Genomic DNA, 18,216 nt, shown 5'->3' with positions numbered 1-18,216 from the left:
TGAGTCGGTCGGTGCCTCACAGTCTGTCGAAGGTGGTCTTTGTAGCGACGGCCTGTCGGAAGTCGGGGCTAACTCTTATGGTTTAGAGTTTTGGCCATTTATTTAGTAACAAAGAACGGTTCTAGAGTGAGTGTGTAGAGTACATGACGCAACACGTAGATAAGCTGTCGGCGGATGTCACGTATAGATAAGATGTAAAGGTATACATTAATGTGTAAATAAAATTTTATTTCAGTACAAATATAATTCTACAGTTAAACGTTATTCAACGTTAAGTAGGGAACCGTGGTTCCACTGTCAATTTTTTACATTTGAAAATGCTGTTCCTAGATATATGAAAAAAATCATCTTTCCTTTAGAAGTCTTCCACAGAGATATTTTTTACACATTAAAATGTCCTGCAAAAACAATTTCAGTGTGATTTTAATTATAATTCTTATTTAGAATATAATAGTACATTGAACATAATTGTATTCTATTCGTATTACTTGCTCAATTGTATTCAATTGTCTGATAATCTTTAAAAAGTATTTCTCTGACTTTCATCAAATGATTTCTATACCAATACTGCACTGGAAATAAGAATGCCTGAAGGAAGAACTATATTTTTCCTCCAATACCTGGTAATGTGCCACAAAAAATATAGTTCTCCATATCTCACTGTATCTTAACCTAATTAATTTTAATAATATTGTGAGACAGCTGCTAAAAAAAAAGGTCTGCCTGCAGAGTGTCTATTGGCCAGAACTGTTTGAATCATCTTCCATCTTTGCTGCAGTCATCTGCTGCAGTAGGGCCATCAATATTTGAAACCTGCTTCTTATCTGAAAAGAAACCCATCTAATATGCAATAGATACAATCCATGTGCAAATACCAACAGTTAAGAATTACAAATTCTATCATTGAGACTTCAGCCTATAGGAACATGGGGTTTAAATCTCTATATTACAGAGCTGCCAGCTGGACTTTAGGCCCTGGATTAACAATTTAGCAGTATGATGGCCTCTGGATCATGTGTAAGCTGCATGGACAATAAAGGTTAAATGATCACACATGTACTCTTTCCTCTTTTAGGTATACATCATAACAAAATTAAAGTGTTCATTAACTTCTTCATGTGCCTGTACACAAATAACAATACACACTTCATGAACAGATTTTTAATCACTTTATGTAACAAGAATTCTTATAAAATAAAATATTATATTCTTTGACCACATGGGAAAATCTGGGCAGCCCTTTTGGGTGATACATGACATTTTCACAATAACTCAAACTAAAAGTCATGAGAATGTTTTCTACTTTAGACAAGTCTCAGTCAGCACAGTAAACATGTTTCTTAGAAACAACACTGCATTTTGAAGCTGTTTATCATATTAAGTAACTAGAAATAGCTGCAGGTCAGGGAAGATAATAAATAAACACTTACCTCGTCCAAAGTGCGGAGAGGGAGCTGTTCACTGATTTTGATAAATGTCTGCTCCATACTACAGTCCAACTGAAACATCTGAAGTATAATCTTATCTTCTTCTCTGGTCCATAAACCTGAAGTGGCATCACTATTACAACCTGCCTCATTTGATTCATTGGGTTCATCATCCTGATCTATCTTTGCACTTTCAGAAGCTGATACCTGACCATCATATTCTGACATCGTAACATCAATCATTGTTGTATCACAAGCAGCAACCTCCATAACACTCATGTCTTCACATTCTGAAACATAATCAACTTCACACGATGCTCGACCACAAGTCTCAACATTTGAACCTGCAGATCCTTCTACATTACCTGACAAATTACCTATATCTGCAGGGTCAAACCTGGCATCCTTCCTGCTGTGAATGGCATCTGGCAGTATACTTAAGTCCCCTGCACTTAAATTTACAGGTGCTGTATGTGGAGGCAAAACAGCGCTTTCATCATGCGCTATTTCCGGCAATGAAATACACAGACTACCACAAAAACCAGTTACAGCGGGGAGGACCGGGTTGGGCCATTCCGTGCTAATGGCAGGAATGGACAATATTGTGTTCTCAGCATTATTTAACACAGTGCTTGGAGTATTGCTATCAGTAACAGCTGTGGAGGAAACAGATGTCCTGTCATGAAATACAGGAGAATGCTGACCACTGTTGTTTCTACATGATACTTTCGGCACAGTAATACAAAGCGAGGAACTGTTAATGTCACTTGCAATATTATGCAGCAATACCACGGGCTTCGTTGAAAGAGAAATCTGTCTGCTGCAGCTGAGTCTACTGGAACGGACAGAAGCAGACTGTTTCTGCTCCTCTTTGTGAACTGAAGTCCCTCTCTCTTCATGAGTGAAGCCCTTAGAAGGGCTCATAGTCTTCACAGGATTAGCTTTTTCACGCCCCTTATAGGTGGTACCAGAAGATTTTGTTTTAGATGTACGAGCATGTTTTGGTGAAGATGACTTTATATTTGATTTAAATGTTGTGTTATTGGCTCCTCCATTTTCATTTACCTCATTACATGCATCAGCGCTATGGCTGTTATTAACATGTTTCACTGGCGAGTTGTCTTTACTGCCACTGGCAACTTCAGTATGACTTGCTGCTCTCCTTCTACTTCGCCCCTTGGGTTTACTTTTGGCTGATAGCCTGTTGATGCTGTCATCAATACTTTCAGTGTCAAATACAACTTTTGCGGGTCGCAGGACTTTCCCTGTCTGCAGAAATACTTTCCCATGAATAAACTGAAACATAATAATGATTTAATCTTAGGCCATTTATATATATATATATATATATATATATATATATATATGTAGATAGATAGATAGATAGATATAGAGAGCTTTGAATAAGATGAGAAGATGGAATAATAACACATGGATAAAACCACACTGGCATATTTGCAGATACTAACCCAGGATTTGCCTAGACAGACTAGAAAATACCTACAAATATTGTGAATAAGCACAACCCCATGACATGTGACAAAGAGTAATCCTCCTGCCATTTGTAACTAAATGAAAGAATGAAGCATAAGATAGCTGACTTCATATGTCTTACCCTAGTGCCACAGGACATACAGTGTGCAGCTTGGCTGTGATACTTGTCATCACGGGAGCTGTGACAGGTGCAGGCACAAGTATCACCACCATATGCATCTTGCTGGTCTGGCACAACAAGCGTCTCAAACAGATCTTCCTCACCCAGCTGTTCATTATCCACATCTCCAAGAACCATGTCTTCAAATTCTGGCATCAGACTAAGCACAAATTATAAATTATTCTCATCATTATGTTTCAGTAAACATTAAAACCTTAAAAATATACCAATAAAAAATATTTCTGATCCTTGGGTTATTTTCTTATGCTTTTTCAACTGTACATGTAAAACTGCATTAAATAGTACTATGATAATGAATCATAAATTGAAACATATGTGAAAGAATGTGGCCCCGATGACAGAGGCAGAATTGCCCTCTGAAATTTCAGTCAATTTCTATGAAACTAAACAGTGCAACAGACCAGAAGATTAATGATTCATGATTAATTTCATTACTTAAAACTTTTTACACTATGCAAACTGAAATTTTAAGGATTCCTTCAGGCACCTCTGACTGAGGAAATTGTTTTACATTTTTGAAATGTAAGACTATTTAATGGTGTAGACCAATTAATAACAACACGGGAGGTTTAATTAATGTCCGAAGCAAGAGGTGGATTGCCTTCTAGAACAAAACTATAATTTTCAAACACATTAATACAATAGTTCAATAACCTTTTCCTATATTATTACATAAATTCCATGCAGCAAGTTCCTTCTTCAGAACCTGATATTTTCTCAAGCACCAACTTTGTCCAATTTGACAATTTTGCCCCATGCATATTACAATTAGCCCCCACCTCATTCTCCTTGATTTTATTACACCATAACAAATTATGAAGCTCCTCAGTATGCAGTTTTTTCCAGAAATGCCTATGCATAGTCTGACTACAAGCTTGGAAACATCCATGGAAGATGAAGGAAGCTTACCTCTCTGCAGGTTTTTCATGTGGCAATAAAGCCAAAAAGTTGTCTATTAAGAGAGAATTGCCTTTAAGTAAGGGGAGTATAGCACTACGGACATCTGCAACTGAAACGCTTGCTTGGTTACTCAATGCAGACAGATTTGTATAAATTTTTTGCATTTGTTGTGGCTGCTTCTCAAAGTAAATCTGGAAAGATAAAATCATAAAAATGTACATATTAGTCTGTCTTCCTGTAGCTGCTCCTCCTCCTTCAATTTCTTCCCACATTCCTTTTTCCTTCTGTAACATTAATAAGTTGAGTAAAAAAAGTAATTTCAGTTAGAAACAGATTTGGATGACAAACTATACACACCTCTAACTTCCGAAAGAAGTCTCTCATTTTAGTCACCATGAGATATTCCATAAACTTTCCACATTGCATTGCTTGCTCTGGAAGAAGGAAAGCCACAAACTCTTCACAGAGGTCAGGATGCTGATTTAGTACTGCAGTTACTTTCTTGTATAAATCAGACACATCTGCAATACTTGTTCCAAATTCATTCATTATATGCAGGAATTCTTGGTATATATCAGTTCCTTCAAGTCTCTCCTTCACTTTCAAGAAATATGCCTGTGCAAATCCTGTAACACAAGCACAGAACTACTAGAAGAAATTTAAAAAATCTTAAGATACGATCCATAATGACAACCGTTCATGCCATTTAACTCCAAGCCTTAAAAAGGCAGAGCTAGAAGGAAGGAAAGTTAGTGTGATACCACGCTCATCATTCAGTCAAAATAAGATTTATCCAATGAACACTAAATAAGAGGAATGTGCACTAGTAACACAGGAGTGACGGTTTCCACGCAGAATGTTATCTGATGCATAAATCAAGCCGTAATAAGCAGAGTCAAAATAACTACAGATATGTCCACACACCAAGTAAACTGACACAGACAATACATCTTCCTACAGTTGGTGAGAAGCCATCACAAAAACCATATCTGTGTTATAGAAGGGGAAACATAACAAAACCAGACAAAGAATGTATATTTTTTAAATCAGACTCTGACTGCTCATAATATACGAGATGCAATCGGAAAGTTTCAAGACTGTGTCAATAGACGGCGAACCGGATGTAGTACGAGGTTCTGCCGCTAGGGGGTGCGGCCTACATTCATAGTGAATCAGTGTGCCAGCCTGCATCATCGAATTAGCATTTGTTTCTTAGTTACGGGCGTTTTGGTAGTGCATTACACCGACCCTCCTGCGATTTCGGAATGGCGTGTGCATCAAATTTTGCCAAAGACTCGCCAAAACGGCTACGGAAACCTATGAAATGCTAAAGCAAGCATTTGGGCAGTCCGCAATGGGTCGTGCACAAACTTTTGTGTGGCATTCACGTTTTAAAAATGGCCGAACCTCTGTCGATGATGACGAGAGTTCTGGACGACCATCTTCGAGCACAACGCCCGAAAATGTTATGAAGATTCGGCAGGCCATTCACGAAGATCCATGTCGTACCATCAACGACTTGTACGACATTGTTGGGATAAGCTATGGGACCTGTCAGCTGATTCTAAAGGAAGAACTCCACATGCGACGCATCGCAGCCAAGTTTGTGCCAAGGCTCCTGTCTGAGGACCAGAAGCAGAATCGACTTCTCGTTTGTCAGGAGCTCAAAGATCTTGCAAGAACTGACCCCAACTTCCTTTCTAAGCTCCGTGTGACTTCTTCCTCTTCCCAAAGATGAAAATTCAGCTAAAGGGAAGGAGATTTGAGACGATAGAAGAGATTCAGGCAGAATCGCAGATGGTGCTTGACAGGCTGACAAACAAAGATTTCCAGAAATGCTTCCAGGCTTGGCAGCGGCGCTGGGATCGTTGTGTTCACTCCCAGGGAACTACTTCGAGGGTGATGGATGAATTTAATACCTGAGATAAGTGTACGGGTTTTTATACGCGCAGTCTGGAAACTTTCCGATCGCACCTCGTATATACATTACACACAACACACATTGGGTATCACTTGGCCTGATGAAGTTTCAATTGATTCCACCTCAATATCAATCATTATTTTTTTATGTTGTCATGTTTGATAATGGAGGAACACAAAAAAATAAAAAATGTAGATTTCACAAGATATACATACAACTTCGGCTTTATGGGATGAGCCATGCTGAACACTGAAAATTATCCAACATTTCAGAAAACACTGCACCCTGAAGATGGATATTGCAATGTTTGTTAAAAGATATAATTTTTACCACTTGACACGGTTCATCCACAAAAGCCAAAACTGTACACTGAACTCCAGCAGCAGAAACCTAAGGAAAAGAATTCACAAGACATTAGACCAACAACATGCAAAACCAAATATAAAACTGGCTCAGACAAATATATAGACCAAAGAAGGGTGCAGTGAGCAATTTAAGTTATTACATAATGATTACTTTGTGGCTTTGATTTATACAGGTCACACAGCGCTGTATAAATTGGTTGATGACCATGAAGTGTGTACTAAGATGAGCACACAAAATTTTGCTGGAGAAATCTCTTTAAAAACATCCACTTCGACAACCAAGGAGATAGGAGTATAACATGAAGATGGATCTTAGAGAGACAGGTCATGGGGATCTGAGGTGGGCATGACTGGAGTGACATTCTTCTGTCTAACGGCTCTGGCTTTAGTGGTATTGGCTGAAAGTTTGGGTTCCGCTACCAATGTTAGTTAATAATACAGAAATTACCATATGATTTTTCCTCTCTCACAACAGTGTTGTCTGGTGTTAACAATGCCAAAGTTGATTCCATATCCTTTAGTTGCTTTGATTTCTTTCTCATAACTTTTGCAGCACGTCCTTTTGATGAACGTACAGTTATGCTTGCTGACATAAGAGCAGTTAGTTCATTTTCTTTATCCTATCAGAAAACATTCAAAACAAAAAATTAGTTTCCTTCAATGTCATATCAAATTTCAACTCAAGTAACTTGTCCTGATGTACGGTTAACACAGAATTTATGCCCATTTCTTAGTTTATTTAACAACACTTTCTCAAGTGTGTTATAACAGCACTGAATGGGAAGATGGCTGTGAAAAGTTCACTGGAAAGGATGTGATCAAGGCCTGCTTTACAGTACTATCCCAGCATCCGAAAGGACGACTACAGACAATTATGAAAACCTGAGTCAGGGTAGCCAGCTGCAATATAAGCTGAGAAATGAATGTGGGATCTCCTGGCTATGAACTAATGAACTGCATGGACCAGGGTACTTCTTGAGCAGCTTATAAAATAAAAATAATATCATACTATGAATTTAAACCTCAAACCTACATAAACATATACTGTCCACTCTCTAATACCCTTCCTTTATTTATATTCTATATGTATCACACTAATCTACAATTTATAAAAACTTCATAGAGTAGAGTACTTCTTAAGAAGCTGATAACAAAGCTGGTCAAGAAATTCGGTGCCTTTTACAGAACCTGATTATTCATTACTGTGTTGACAAGTGCCTGCCACTGGGCCCTATCCAGAGTCAGATAAGTCCAATCCACAAACATCCTATTACAACCATTTTAAGTCCCATCTTCAAGTGCTTTTTCCTTCCAAGTATTTTAAATACAGTCTACATGTACTAAACTAAAATAAATTATTTTTGTCAAGGAAACATATTTCCTGACATTAAATCTTCCCACATCTTAACTATGTATATATAACAAACAAATGACCACTTGCAGTCAATCGAGATAACATTCATATACAGCAAAGTCCTGATTATCTAACATTCATTCCATTTTATCTGACATGCTGTGTCAGAACACTCCATTTTATCAACGGTCAACTAAACATGTAGCAAAATGAATAATACTCTCCCACCACACACCTTCTACATTTTATATACTCAGTTCCTTTAGTGTATTATATTCTCTTCATAATTTAATAATACCATAAATTGAGTTGATATTTACCCTTTCATATTATCTGACATTTCTGTATTATCTGACTATCCTTTAGTCCGAATCAGGTTGAATAATCAGGACTAAACCGCACATGTCTCTCCCATATCCCATAAAATCTAATTCTCCCTTCATTCAAACCTTTTGTTCTGCTGACACATCCCTATATTCTGAGGTCTTCTCATCATTACCCATCTCCTTCATTTCTTCAGATCCACCTGGTGTTCCAGTCGCTACATCAGCCCCACAAGATACTTCTTGCTCCACTTCTGTTCCATCCTCACCACTGTCAAGAGGAGGGAAAAGTCACAGCTGAATAAAGTCTACGCAACTGGTCGTTTGAAGTATGCTAAAGCAATACAAATTGTACACTTTGACTACAGTCCATTAGCAACTCACATAAAGGTGAATGTACAAACACTACAAAAAATGTTGGTGAAGTTAAGAATATGGTGATATGACACGTTACATGCAGACATAACAGAACAACTTTAAGATTTAAAAATAAATATGTAAGTAATTGAATAAAAAGCTCTCTTGAAGGGAGACAAGTTCAAATGAGTATGATAGGTGAAACAGCCTATGATTCTGTCACTTAATGCTTGCAGGAATGCAAGGCGGATGGATGGGCCCCCATAGCTGATGTGAATGTGGTGGCAAAGAGGGCACATTTTGCATGTGCTAGAATTCAAACACTGGCTGCCCAGCTGGCTTATTTCTGGTCAGTGGTCAAATTCAGGTCAAGTTGCAGGTGCGGAATTTAAACATGTTTATATCTTTCCAAAAATTTTGAAAATTATGTGGATACCAGATGAATTCCTCTTTATGAACTTTTAGTGTTTTCAAACATTACGTGTGCGCAGAAAATTTGTAAAGAAGAGGCAAACTCACAGTTCCTTTACCACATCAACAAATGGTAATTATCTGGTTGATGTTGAACCTGCTGTGTATGTTAATTATCCATGTTATTTGATGTGGAACTGCATTTAGGTAATTTCATAGCAAGTAATTTCACAATATTCAAAATTCATATTTTATTAAATTTAATATAAATGTGCACCACAGGAATTTTATGTTTTCAAAAGTCATCCATTCTTATATTGCATGATTATGTTTCATCACCTGCAGATATTACTTTTATATATTATAGAATGAGATAAAAAAGATAAAATGAATAGTGAACAGTGTATAACATTGGCTTTTGGAAATATGCTGTGTAGAATGTTAAAGGATTACCAATGTTTTCACAAGAAATGCAGTTGCCACCTACATAGTGAATGTATTTTGGGGGGATATGGAAACCCTCATAAAGATCAGGTGGTCAGTAGTGAGTGGGAGGTGACCAGTCTGATTGGATGCACAAAGGAGCGGGATGCTATTCAACAGAGAGTAAGCACATAGTTGAGGAAAAAGAGGTGATAAAAAAGACCAGGTGAATCGTAATTTGTACTAGGGACAGAGCCTGGAAGTTTCACCCACAGAACTATTAAAGAAACTTCTCTATGCAGTTAATACTCAAAAACTACAGCACACAAACTGAAAATACTTAAGCCCTATTTCTGTCACACTGTTATATTTTCACCCACAGTAATAACACTGCACCATGCACACCACAATTATATCTTACACATCTTTCAGCAAAACTTGATCCAACTGCAGGTTCCCCTCCTGCTGATGTTTCTTTTCAGATGGAAACATGACCTTTAAGGGCTTTGGAGCAATTGGGCGCAGACCCTGTTTATCATTACCTTGCTGAAGATGGGGCTACAAAAGAAATTAACACTTATGTTTTAAAATAAATCCAGTCTGCAGTGACCTCATAAACTAAAATGAGTGTCTACATGTTTTACAATAGATCATGAAAGACAGTAATGGCAATTAGAACTTTAGAACTGTCTGGTCATAAAACTGACTTGAGATACTATTATTTGTTGAAATATTTCTGCATTTATTCGTAATATCTTGACTTTGATGCTTGTACAAGTAGTATGATATAATATTAATGTTTATTGCATTATTCTGTTAGTACCTGGTTACAAGTCTACATGCTGTCATAACTCAGAATTTTATCATCAACTATTCACCACCAAGAGAACCTAAAATTTCATTATCAACCCAATTAAATTCACGACTGACCGCTTCAAAAAATGTAAAATTTGTCTTACCTGATCATTAATGATTCCTTTGTTAATTAATGAAACCTTCTTACTTCCCTTTCCTTTACGATGAGTATTGTATTTCTTAAGGATTGGTGTAACATGTTTTAATGGTGAGGACTTCTTTGAAGAAACATTTGCTGTTACACTCAAGTCCAATGCTTTTATTGATATATGGCCCTGGCTCTCCTTCTCAAGATTAATTCTAGGGTCAGAGCAAGTGTGTGAGACACTGAGTACTTCCGGCAATGGTGGTGATGTAGAAGATGAAGGCTGGTGCAGTGAACTTGATTCAGATATTTCCATTTGTAAATGCCCATCTGGACTAGATTCTAACACACTGTAAATCTCCTTAAATGGCGTAGAAATTAAAGGCATACTAGGCAACATGTCTGGCACAATTTTTGTTACTGGTTCATTACTTTATAAGCTGTATGATTTCACAAGATTCTTCCTGTCAGTTGATGCTTCATATACTATTATTATTCCTCAGTCTCCATCCATTCTTATTACAACTTTCAACTTTGACAGTTCCTTATGTCATTTATTCAATTCAGATCATTGCTGAATGTGATCTCCACCCTTAATGTTTTACCAAATGATGATACACCTCTTAACTTCATTACTTGCAGTTCCAATAATCCTGAGAAAATAAAAGTACAAAACTTCTCTCCATATTTTAAAATTTTACTCTTTCCCTGAAATGCTGGGAATTTAAATTCCACCCTAGCCTAATGGGCCATTTGAAAATAGAATTTACAATTAATTATTCCAATTATACAAAATGTAGCACAATTACAACTACAATCTCACACTGAATGATTCTTTACCTTTTGATTACCCATGCTTCTACGGTTCAAATATTGTGTTAAAGATGTTAACAGCATTCCAGAAACAACTCGGTACTGTTAGCATGAAAGCATAAGGTGAAGACAGCTCGCACAGCACGGACATAATTTCATGTTGAGGTCAGGGAGAGTTAATGTGTAATTTATAAATCCTTACAAAGACTAAAGTAAACAATCATAAAGTATGTAGGATTTGAGGTTTTCACAGCATTTAGTCTGGGTTGCTGCGCTGTGTAGTCTGGTAGAAGTTTACCGACACTTCAGAGATCCTACCTGCCTCCATCATCAGGGCGATGATGAAGACAGCAAGGACCTCTGAAATGTCAGTAAACTCCCAGCAGACTACACAGCGCAACAACCTACAAAACAGTCATCTTCAGACTCACTGTCATGAAAACCTCAAAACCAAAACAGAAGACAGCCATCTTCATGCATAAAGTATGATCAATTAATCCTTAAATTACAATTATGCTTTTAAAAGTGAGCAAACCCATAATATTGATTTAAGAAAATGTTTGAGACTTTGTATAAATATTTAAAGATATAAATGCAACAAAAAATACTGCATGAAAATTAAAACAGTATTAACATTCAATTCTCAACTGAATTTCTCATGCACACAGTGCCTTTTCTAGACAGAATGTGAAGAAAATTAATGCATAACAGGTCAGTCTGACTTGACGGAAGGAGCATTATAGTCTTCTGCCCCTATCCGCACTCACAGGAAAACTCACAGTATAAAAATGCATGAAGAGTTCCAAAACCACATTTACCACCATACAACAGGTGAGTTGTCAGAGATCAGTGGCAAGTACATTTATAGCCTTGGTCTACGTGGATATATAGACATTAAGTTTCAAAAAGATAGTAGTATTTCTAGAGTCCTATATCCATATTTTGATTTACTATAGAGCTATTTAATGACACATTTTAAACTGCATGAGTTCCATAATGCATACTGGAAAGCTGACTGTGAAAGATGAATTGGAAAGGATATGGATGGAAGTTTAGACATGTAGAACAAGTATTGTATTTGTGCTATGACCTGTTCTACATCCTTGGCTTAGGCCTATGAAGGATCTACGGAATGTACATAAATTCTATTCTATTCTATTCTACTCTATCACTACTGCCATATTGCTGTCATAGTTCTTGTTCCAAACCTTACCTTGCCATTTCCCTGTGTAATAACCAATGGTTTGGATCCAGAGCAACCATAACCTCAAACTGAACTTCGACGTTATTTTTTGTGGTACATATGCATTATAGTAGTTATCTTATCTAACTTAGTATTCACTAATAAAAAAATTCAGTTGCGTATTTAGGTGCCTAAATTGAAACCTTTCCTTTTCTGTAGATGAGAGCTGGAATGCGACACTTTGCACATATAGTTTGACAACACACCCGCTGTTTTTCTAATTGAATACAACTTCAATAATTGTCACCAGAGAAATATCTCTAAGAACAATGAACGCGTTTAATTCACATGTCACAACTACATGGCTCAGTAAATATGAACTCAAATTCAAAATCCATTTCGTGATATAACTTCGACACTGAACACCGTTACCAATTAACGAAAACCAACGATGGCTAAAAGATTCCAGTCACAGATGAAAATTTTGCACAAAGAAGACTATGTACATTCGATTGTTCGTAGCAATTTCGACGCATCACTTATATCGACAAAGTACCTTGTAGGCATTTGCGATCACAACACATCTTTTTATTATTACAAGTGTTAGAAATGGCATCAGCAAACAAAGGGAGTATAATTGCTGAGATAGACGGTGGTCTAGCGGTTAGAACGCTGGCCTTGTAATCCTGGGGTCTCGGGTTCGATTCCCGGCGGTGCCCGAATTTATAACTTGTGTTGGGCAAGGCCGTGGTCTAGGCAACACGGAGTTTTCCTCCGTGGCATCCCAACAATTACTCCATTCACACACAGAAGAAGGCAATGGCAAACCACTTCTGGATCATCTGCCAAGAACGTATATGAACAGGTCCCAGTCCGAGAAAAGGATGGAAGGATCCTGTTCATATGGACCTGTCCTCAGACAGAACACTACAAATAATAAATAATTGCAACTATGGACGGAAAATTACGAAGGGCTAGTCCTTTCAAAATACGAGGATTCTGACTACTATACAACGCCACAAATAGAAGAAAATAAGGCTTCTGGAATTGATCTAGATTATTTGAAAAATTTTCCATTTGCCAAGTTGCTGAGAGAGAAACCAACATACATCTCAGCGGTGACCTTCCTTCGGTACATTTTTGTTCTGTCAGCTGCTAGGGCTCCCACAAAGATTGCTGTATCCTTGATGGGAGTCATGAAATCCAAATTGAATTCAATGAGAATAATGAATAATCAGGCTATTTATGCCAAAGATGCACTTAACGTTGCCTGTGGCTCTGTTTCCAATGACTATAAAAGATTGACCAATAAAAGTGAAGAGTTCAACTTGGATGACATTTTTGAAAAGTTCAGCTCTCTTGACAAGGCAGAAATAGGAATTGAGTTGATCAGGAATGGACTTTGGTACAAAAAAGAATATAAAGGAAAACGGATGACCCTCAACTGTACATCTGGTGTTTCAATCTCTATCTACTTCCCAACTCGAGATGATGACAAGGGCAATGTAGCATTCACACACGGCAGGGTTGCAGTAGCCACAGCTAGGGAAACTGCAGCCATTTTGATGGACAAAGATGATGTTCCAGCTTTGGGTTTAAACATAGGATGGCAGGCAATGGCAACAGAATCATCAGTTAACAAAGTCAATAGAGTCTTGATTGAACACAAACTGCAGGGCATTGAAAAGAGCTTCATGTACATGGTGTGTATACCAAAAGTGAAGCCTCACAGTGTTCTTGGTCTGAAAAAAGGTGAAGCCCACATCATGATGATTTTCCACATAATGAACGACTCCTACAACAGTCTGAAGAGGAGGGACAACAAAATAGAAGCCAGCTTCACTTCTGGAATTTTTTCCAAATTGGAAAACCTGGGCATTGAAGTGCAAGTGACCATCATCAAAGCTCTGTTGTCAGTTGTAATCCCTATTTGCTTGAAGAACATGCGGCACAAGGGTGAAGGGAGCAAAGAGGCTGTTTCAGTTATTAAATCCATCATGAGATCAATGGTGCAATGGAACCAGATGGAGGAGTCCACTGCCATGGCCGTTGACATGTCGGAACTGGTCATTGGAGGGTAGATCAAAATAAGAAGAGAAGTTGTGTAAATTTCATGGGCTAGTGTTCCGGTTAGATTCAGTGCTATGATTAGTAGATGGCAAGTAGGTGGTTGGGAGCATTTTTCTTACTCTATTGTTATTTTATTAGTGCATTAAGAACAATTTAAGCTTGGTAAAAAAACTGGTTCCTTATATTTTTTGCTGCCCTTGCATTCTCTCAATGTTACTCCTGTCAATCTACATAAAAATCAAATTTCTACATCAGAACCTGTCTGTCTAGACCTAAGGGTCCAACATTCACTTCCATATGTTAAGCTTGTTTTTACAGGTCATATGGGATTTGTAGGGGACAGGGTGGCACTAGGTCATGTTCTACTCTGTGTTTCTATACCTGATTCATGTACATTCACATATTTGGGGGATGAATGATAGGGTCAGTTAGCAGCCACAATTCTAGATAGTCTCATTAAAAGGAAAATGTTTTGTTTTTTTAGAAATCTCAGTTTGACTCCTAAAATTTGAGCATTAAAGAAACTTGTTGCATGTCTGGAAGCTGGTTGATATCCCAGCTGGGACACTTCTTAGAGGTGGTTAGTGTCAACATCTCATGATAAACTGGAGTCTCTGTAGCTTCTTATCTTCTTTGTCTGGTCCAGAATCACTGTAATGTACAGTGTGTGTTGGAAAACTAGAACTAATTAGGAACTGCTCACTGTATATGCACAGGAATGGAATATATTAATATCAACACATCTGAACTTTATTTTAACAGAACACTGTTTCCTAATCTATGAATCCAATTGTACAATTCACTTCCACGTGTTTAACAATATTATATAACTTAATTATTAGTTTACAAGTAATCTGATGCAAATGAGACTAACACTGATATTACATTCATATCTGAAATGTGTATATTAGTAACAGTAAAATATTTTACACTAACAGATTTACAATATTATGAAAGTAAGCTCTGTATTAAAAAAAACATTGATATCACACTACTGAAAATACTGAAATTACCTTAGTCCTGAAAGAGTATAACTTCAAACAAATCAATTTATGTAACTATAATTTCATATATCAACAATGCTCTTCTTCACATTCACTGCAATCACTTCGCTCTGACTCAATGACTTCAGGGCCAGGTCCTGTAAGTGTCCCTTGTAGATCTAACCTAGAACCATTGTTACCTTGTTACATTTTACATATGAAGCAGAAACATAGCAGTACAGATGAAGTTCCTACAAAGTATTAAGAAATTACAGAGATAAAATCTAAAACCAGGACTTTAGGCAGTCAGATACACTAAAATAAACATGGACAAAATTAAGAATACAATGGTATGAATGTGAGTTACACATGGTTGACGGCATAAACAGTTAATATTGAGGGCATATCAACAAAATGATTTACAGGAGACTAAATTCTCATAGTTATTTGATTTTAAAAGTATACAGTATTAGTGCTCATATTCCCAATGTAACTGTGTATCTGTAGACCAGTCATCAGCATTATGCCCGTCTGACATGCCATACATCCCACTGATTATGTAAATATGTTGAAATACCCTTTTGGTATGCAACCACTATGTGGACTAGAAGCTGGATGTGGAAGAAACTGAGGGAAAATACAAAGGGCTATCATGTAAGAGTGCAAATAGCAGGGCAGAAGAGAAGAATCTATGGTTAAAGTAATCTAGTCTGGTACAAAAGTCACTGAATGATAATGTGTACCAATAAACCTGGATGGCAAGTCTACTGAAAGACCAAAGAGCTATCCCACAACCCAGTATTATGCCTTTTTCAATTAAAATACAGTTGCCAACACCCACAGTGCACCTTTTAAAGTTAGACAGAAGGGGGTTATGGCTGTCAAAATGAAGAAATTTACTATGACTTCAGATTGCTGGTAATAATTTTATTAGTTATTTGTATGGGGCTATTCTTTGACAAGCCAAGTATACTATATACTTTTCAGGAAATATCCTACACCAGTGGTCCCCAACGCGGTGCCCGCAGGCGTCAAGGCTTTTTTTGGGTGCCCGCGTAGATACAGAAAGAGGTTATACTGAATAATGAAGGCCGTTCAACCATGAACATCATAGAATCAAAGCACAGATCTCTACTTACTGACGCCCATCTTGACGGTTGTTTGCAAGCAGCAACATCATCCTACACTCCCAAATTTGAAAAACTGGCTGATGAAATGCAGTGCCAAACATCACACTAACTTCCCACTTGAATAATAATAACTGTACTTATAAAAGTACGTATTTTTGATTGCATGTATCATTTAATGTGGTGTTGTTTTATGTATTATTTTGTGTCCATATGTTATTTGTCCAGAGAAAAGAAAATTTGGCTTTGTTAATTGGTTGGTGCCCGCCACGATCTCATAAACTCTCAAATGTGCCCGTAGGCACAAAAAGGTTGGGGACCACTGTTCTACACCATAGAGTAAGTGAGCAAGTGAGTTGTTTTGTATGGGTACAAAAATTCTCTTTTACTTAGAAGCAAGTGCAGTTAACAAGTTCATAAAAAAAAGCTGAAAATTAGATAGTAGGATGACATGAAGGTGAATTTTAGTGAAAAGGTTATGAGGATGGGAAGTGACTGGAAACAGTTCAGAAGCATGTTCAGTGGTGGGCTTTGACTTTAGTGTCACTGAATTTTCAAGTTTTGCTACTAAAAATTATTTGATTTATAATAACCTTAATGGTCCCGGACTGCATGTAGTCACATCTTTCCTCCAGCATGACTCATTGTGCAGACAGGCGAGAGCATCACAGAAATGTTCTCCAATCTCCTTCAAGCATATTGTGTTCACATGGTATCCCTGCAAAGCAATCACGCACCTTAAGATAACAACATGCACATTCTCTTCAACTAATATTATTTACGAGACAGGAACAGAGTACAGAGTAAAACTCTGAAACATGGAAAGACTCTCTCTCTTTTTTTTTTTTTCTTCAAAACAGAGGCTTACTATAACAGAATGTCCAGGTGTTCAACTGTGTGATGTTCCCTCCTAATAAATTTTAAACTTATAGATGAAACATGGTGCAAATGTAATGACAATAGAAGCCATTTCGCCTTTCATACCATCGATGATAACAATGTGGTGTCTGTTTGAACTTCTGAGGTGGGACTCACACTTAATGTGACTGACTGACTCTATGGCACAACACCTGGAAGCTGAGCCTTGGCCTCCTTCCATGTGGGAGGTTTCTTTGTCTTTTGAAGTGTGCATTTATGAGTAGTGAGTGACAAGCAGACTGCCTCTTCACAATTTCTACTCAATCTTGAGTTGTCTGCTAGAGCCATCTAGTGGTGAACCAGGAGAGACTTGGTTGAAAAATAGCCGCTGAAGTTTTGCTTACAAAACATCTCGTTCATGCTCGCAAGGTTCTTTTACAAGCCATAAATCTATCAACATCGGCCAGGTTTGAACCCACGAACCTTGGGTCCAGTTGCAAGCACGCTAACCACTAGTCCACCGAGGGTGACAGCACTTAATATAGGCTTATGAATTTGGTGTGGTAATGTTTATTGTAAAATTCAAAACATCATGGTTGCAAAGTAAAATCTATATTTAGCTTTCATTGTTGTGACAATAACTGACAAAACAACAGAGGTGGGCTTGTGAAGTGTACTGAGATAGATCATAAACACTTCTATAAAAATAGTATGTACCATTTTAGGTACATCTGAATCTTTCAGAGGGCCTATTAAAATCTGTTTGCGTAACATAACTTGAGAATGGATAAACTGATTTGGATTACATGTCATATTGGATAATTTTATGAAAAACTATCAATGCCAATTTTATTTTAAACTGGGCAATTTTAATGATCATTTTATGTAACAGCATGAATTTTTTCAGCTTATCTGCCAAAAATACCTGTTAAGTGTACAATGTATAATTTTACAATATTGTTTAATATGTTCACAATTACAAACACAGCAGTGATAAAATGTGGAGGTTATATTTAGAAAATTTAACATTGTTGGAATCTGTAATAGTAGAAATTATACACAGAAATAAATTACTGAATTGTACAT

The 18,216-nt window shown here is 37.2% G+C and overlaps 2 protein-coding genes across 9 annotated transcripts in view; both read right to left on the bottom strand.

The window, feature by feature from the left end:
• Positions 1 to 207: 207 nt before the first annotated feature.
• Positions 208 to 12,525, bottom strand: LOC110832158 (uncharacterized). 2 transcript variants are annotated; one of them, XM_022068920.2, is made up of 10 exons: positions 12,123 to 12,525; positions 10,116 to 10,749; positions 9,578 to 9,714; positions 8,092 to 8,236; positions 6,737 to 6,908; positions 4,360 to 4,628; positions 4,012 to 4,193; positions 3,043 to 3,241; positions 1,431 to 2,723; positions 208 to 840 (listed from the first exon to the last, which is right to left on the bottom strand). In XM_022068920.2, the coding sequence occupies exons 2-10, from the start codon at positions 10,494 to 10,496 to the stop codon at positions 757 to 759; spliced, it is 2,862 nt and encodes a 953-aa protein (XP_021924612.1). In that variant the 5' UTR covers positions 10,497 to 10,749; positions 12,123 to 12,525; the 3' UTR covers positions 208 to 756. The 2 variants fall into 2 exon arrangements, with proteins under 2 accessions (XP_021924612.1, XP_021924611.1); XM_022068919.2 differs by having other exon boundaries at positions 208 to 824; positions 12,123 to 12,524.
• Positions 12,526 to 14,890: 2,365 nt separating this feature from the next.
• LOC110832824 (cytosolic carboxypeptidase 1) overlaps positions 14,891 to 18,216 on the bottom strand; it is a 48,854-nt gene continuing 45,528 nt past the window's right edge. For all 7 annotated transcript variants that reach the window (XM_087356821.1, XM_022070181.2, XM_087356824.1 and 4 more), the window contains 2 exons: positions 16,866 to 16,990; positions 14,891 to 15,329 (listed from right to left, as the gene is read on the bottom strand). In XM_087356821.1, the coding sequence (XP_087212947.1) occupies positions 15,236 to 15,329; positions 16,866 to 16,990 (219 nt within the window). In that variant the 3' untranslated portion in view covers positions 14,891 to 15,235. The remainder of the gene's footprint in view (positions 15,330 to 16,865; positions 16,991 to 18,216) is intronic.

Source organism: Zootermopsis nevadensis, unplaced genomic scaffold, assembly GCF_977971745.1.
Source record: "Zootermopsis nevadensis isolate Lab colony 2312 unplaced genomic scaffold, Znev_1.0 Znev_ptg000028l, whole genome shotgun sequence".
NCBI classification, from domain to species: domain Eukaryota; kingdom Metazoa; phylum Arthropoda; class Insecta; order Blattodea; family Termopsidae; genus Zootermopsis; species Zootermopsis nevadensis.
This window is presented reverse-complemented; position numbering and strand designations above follow the sequence as displayed.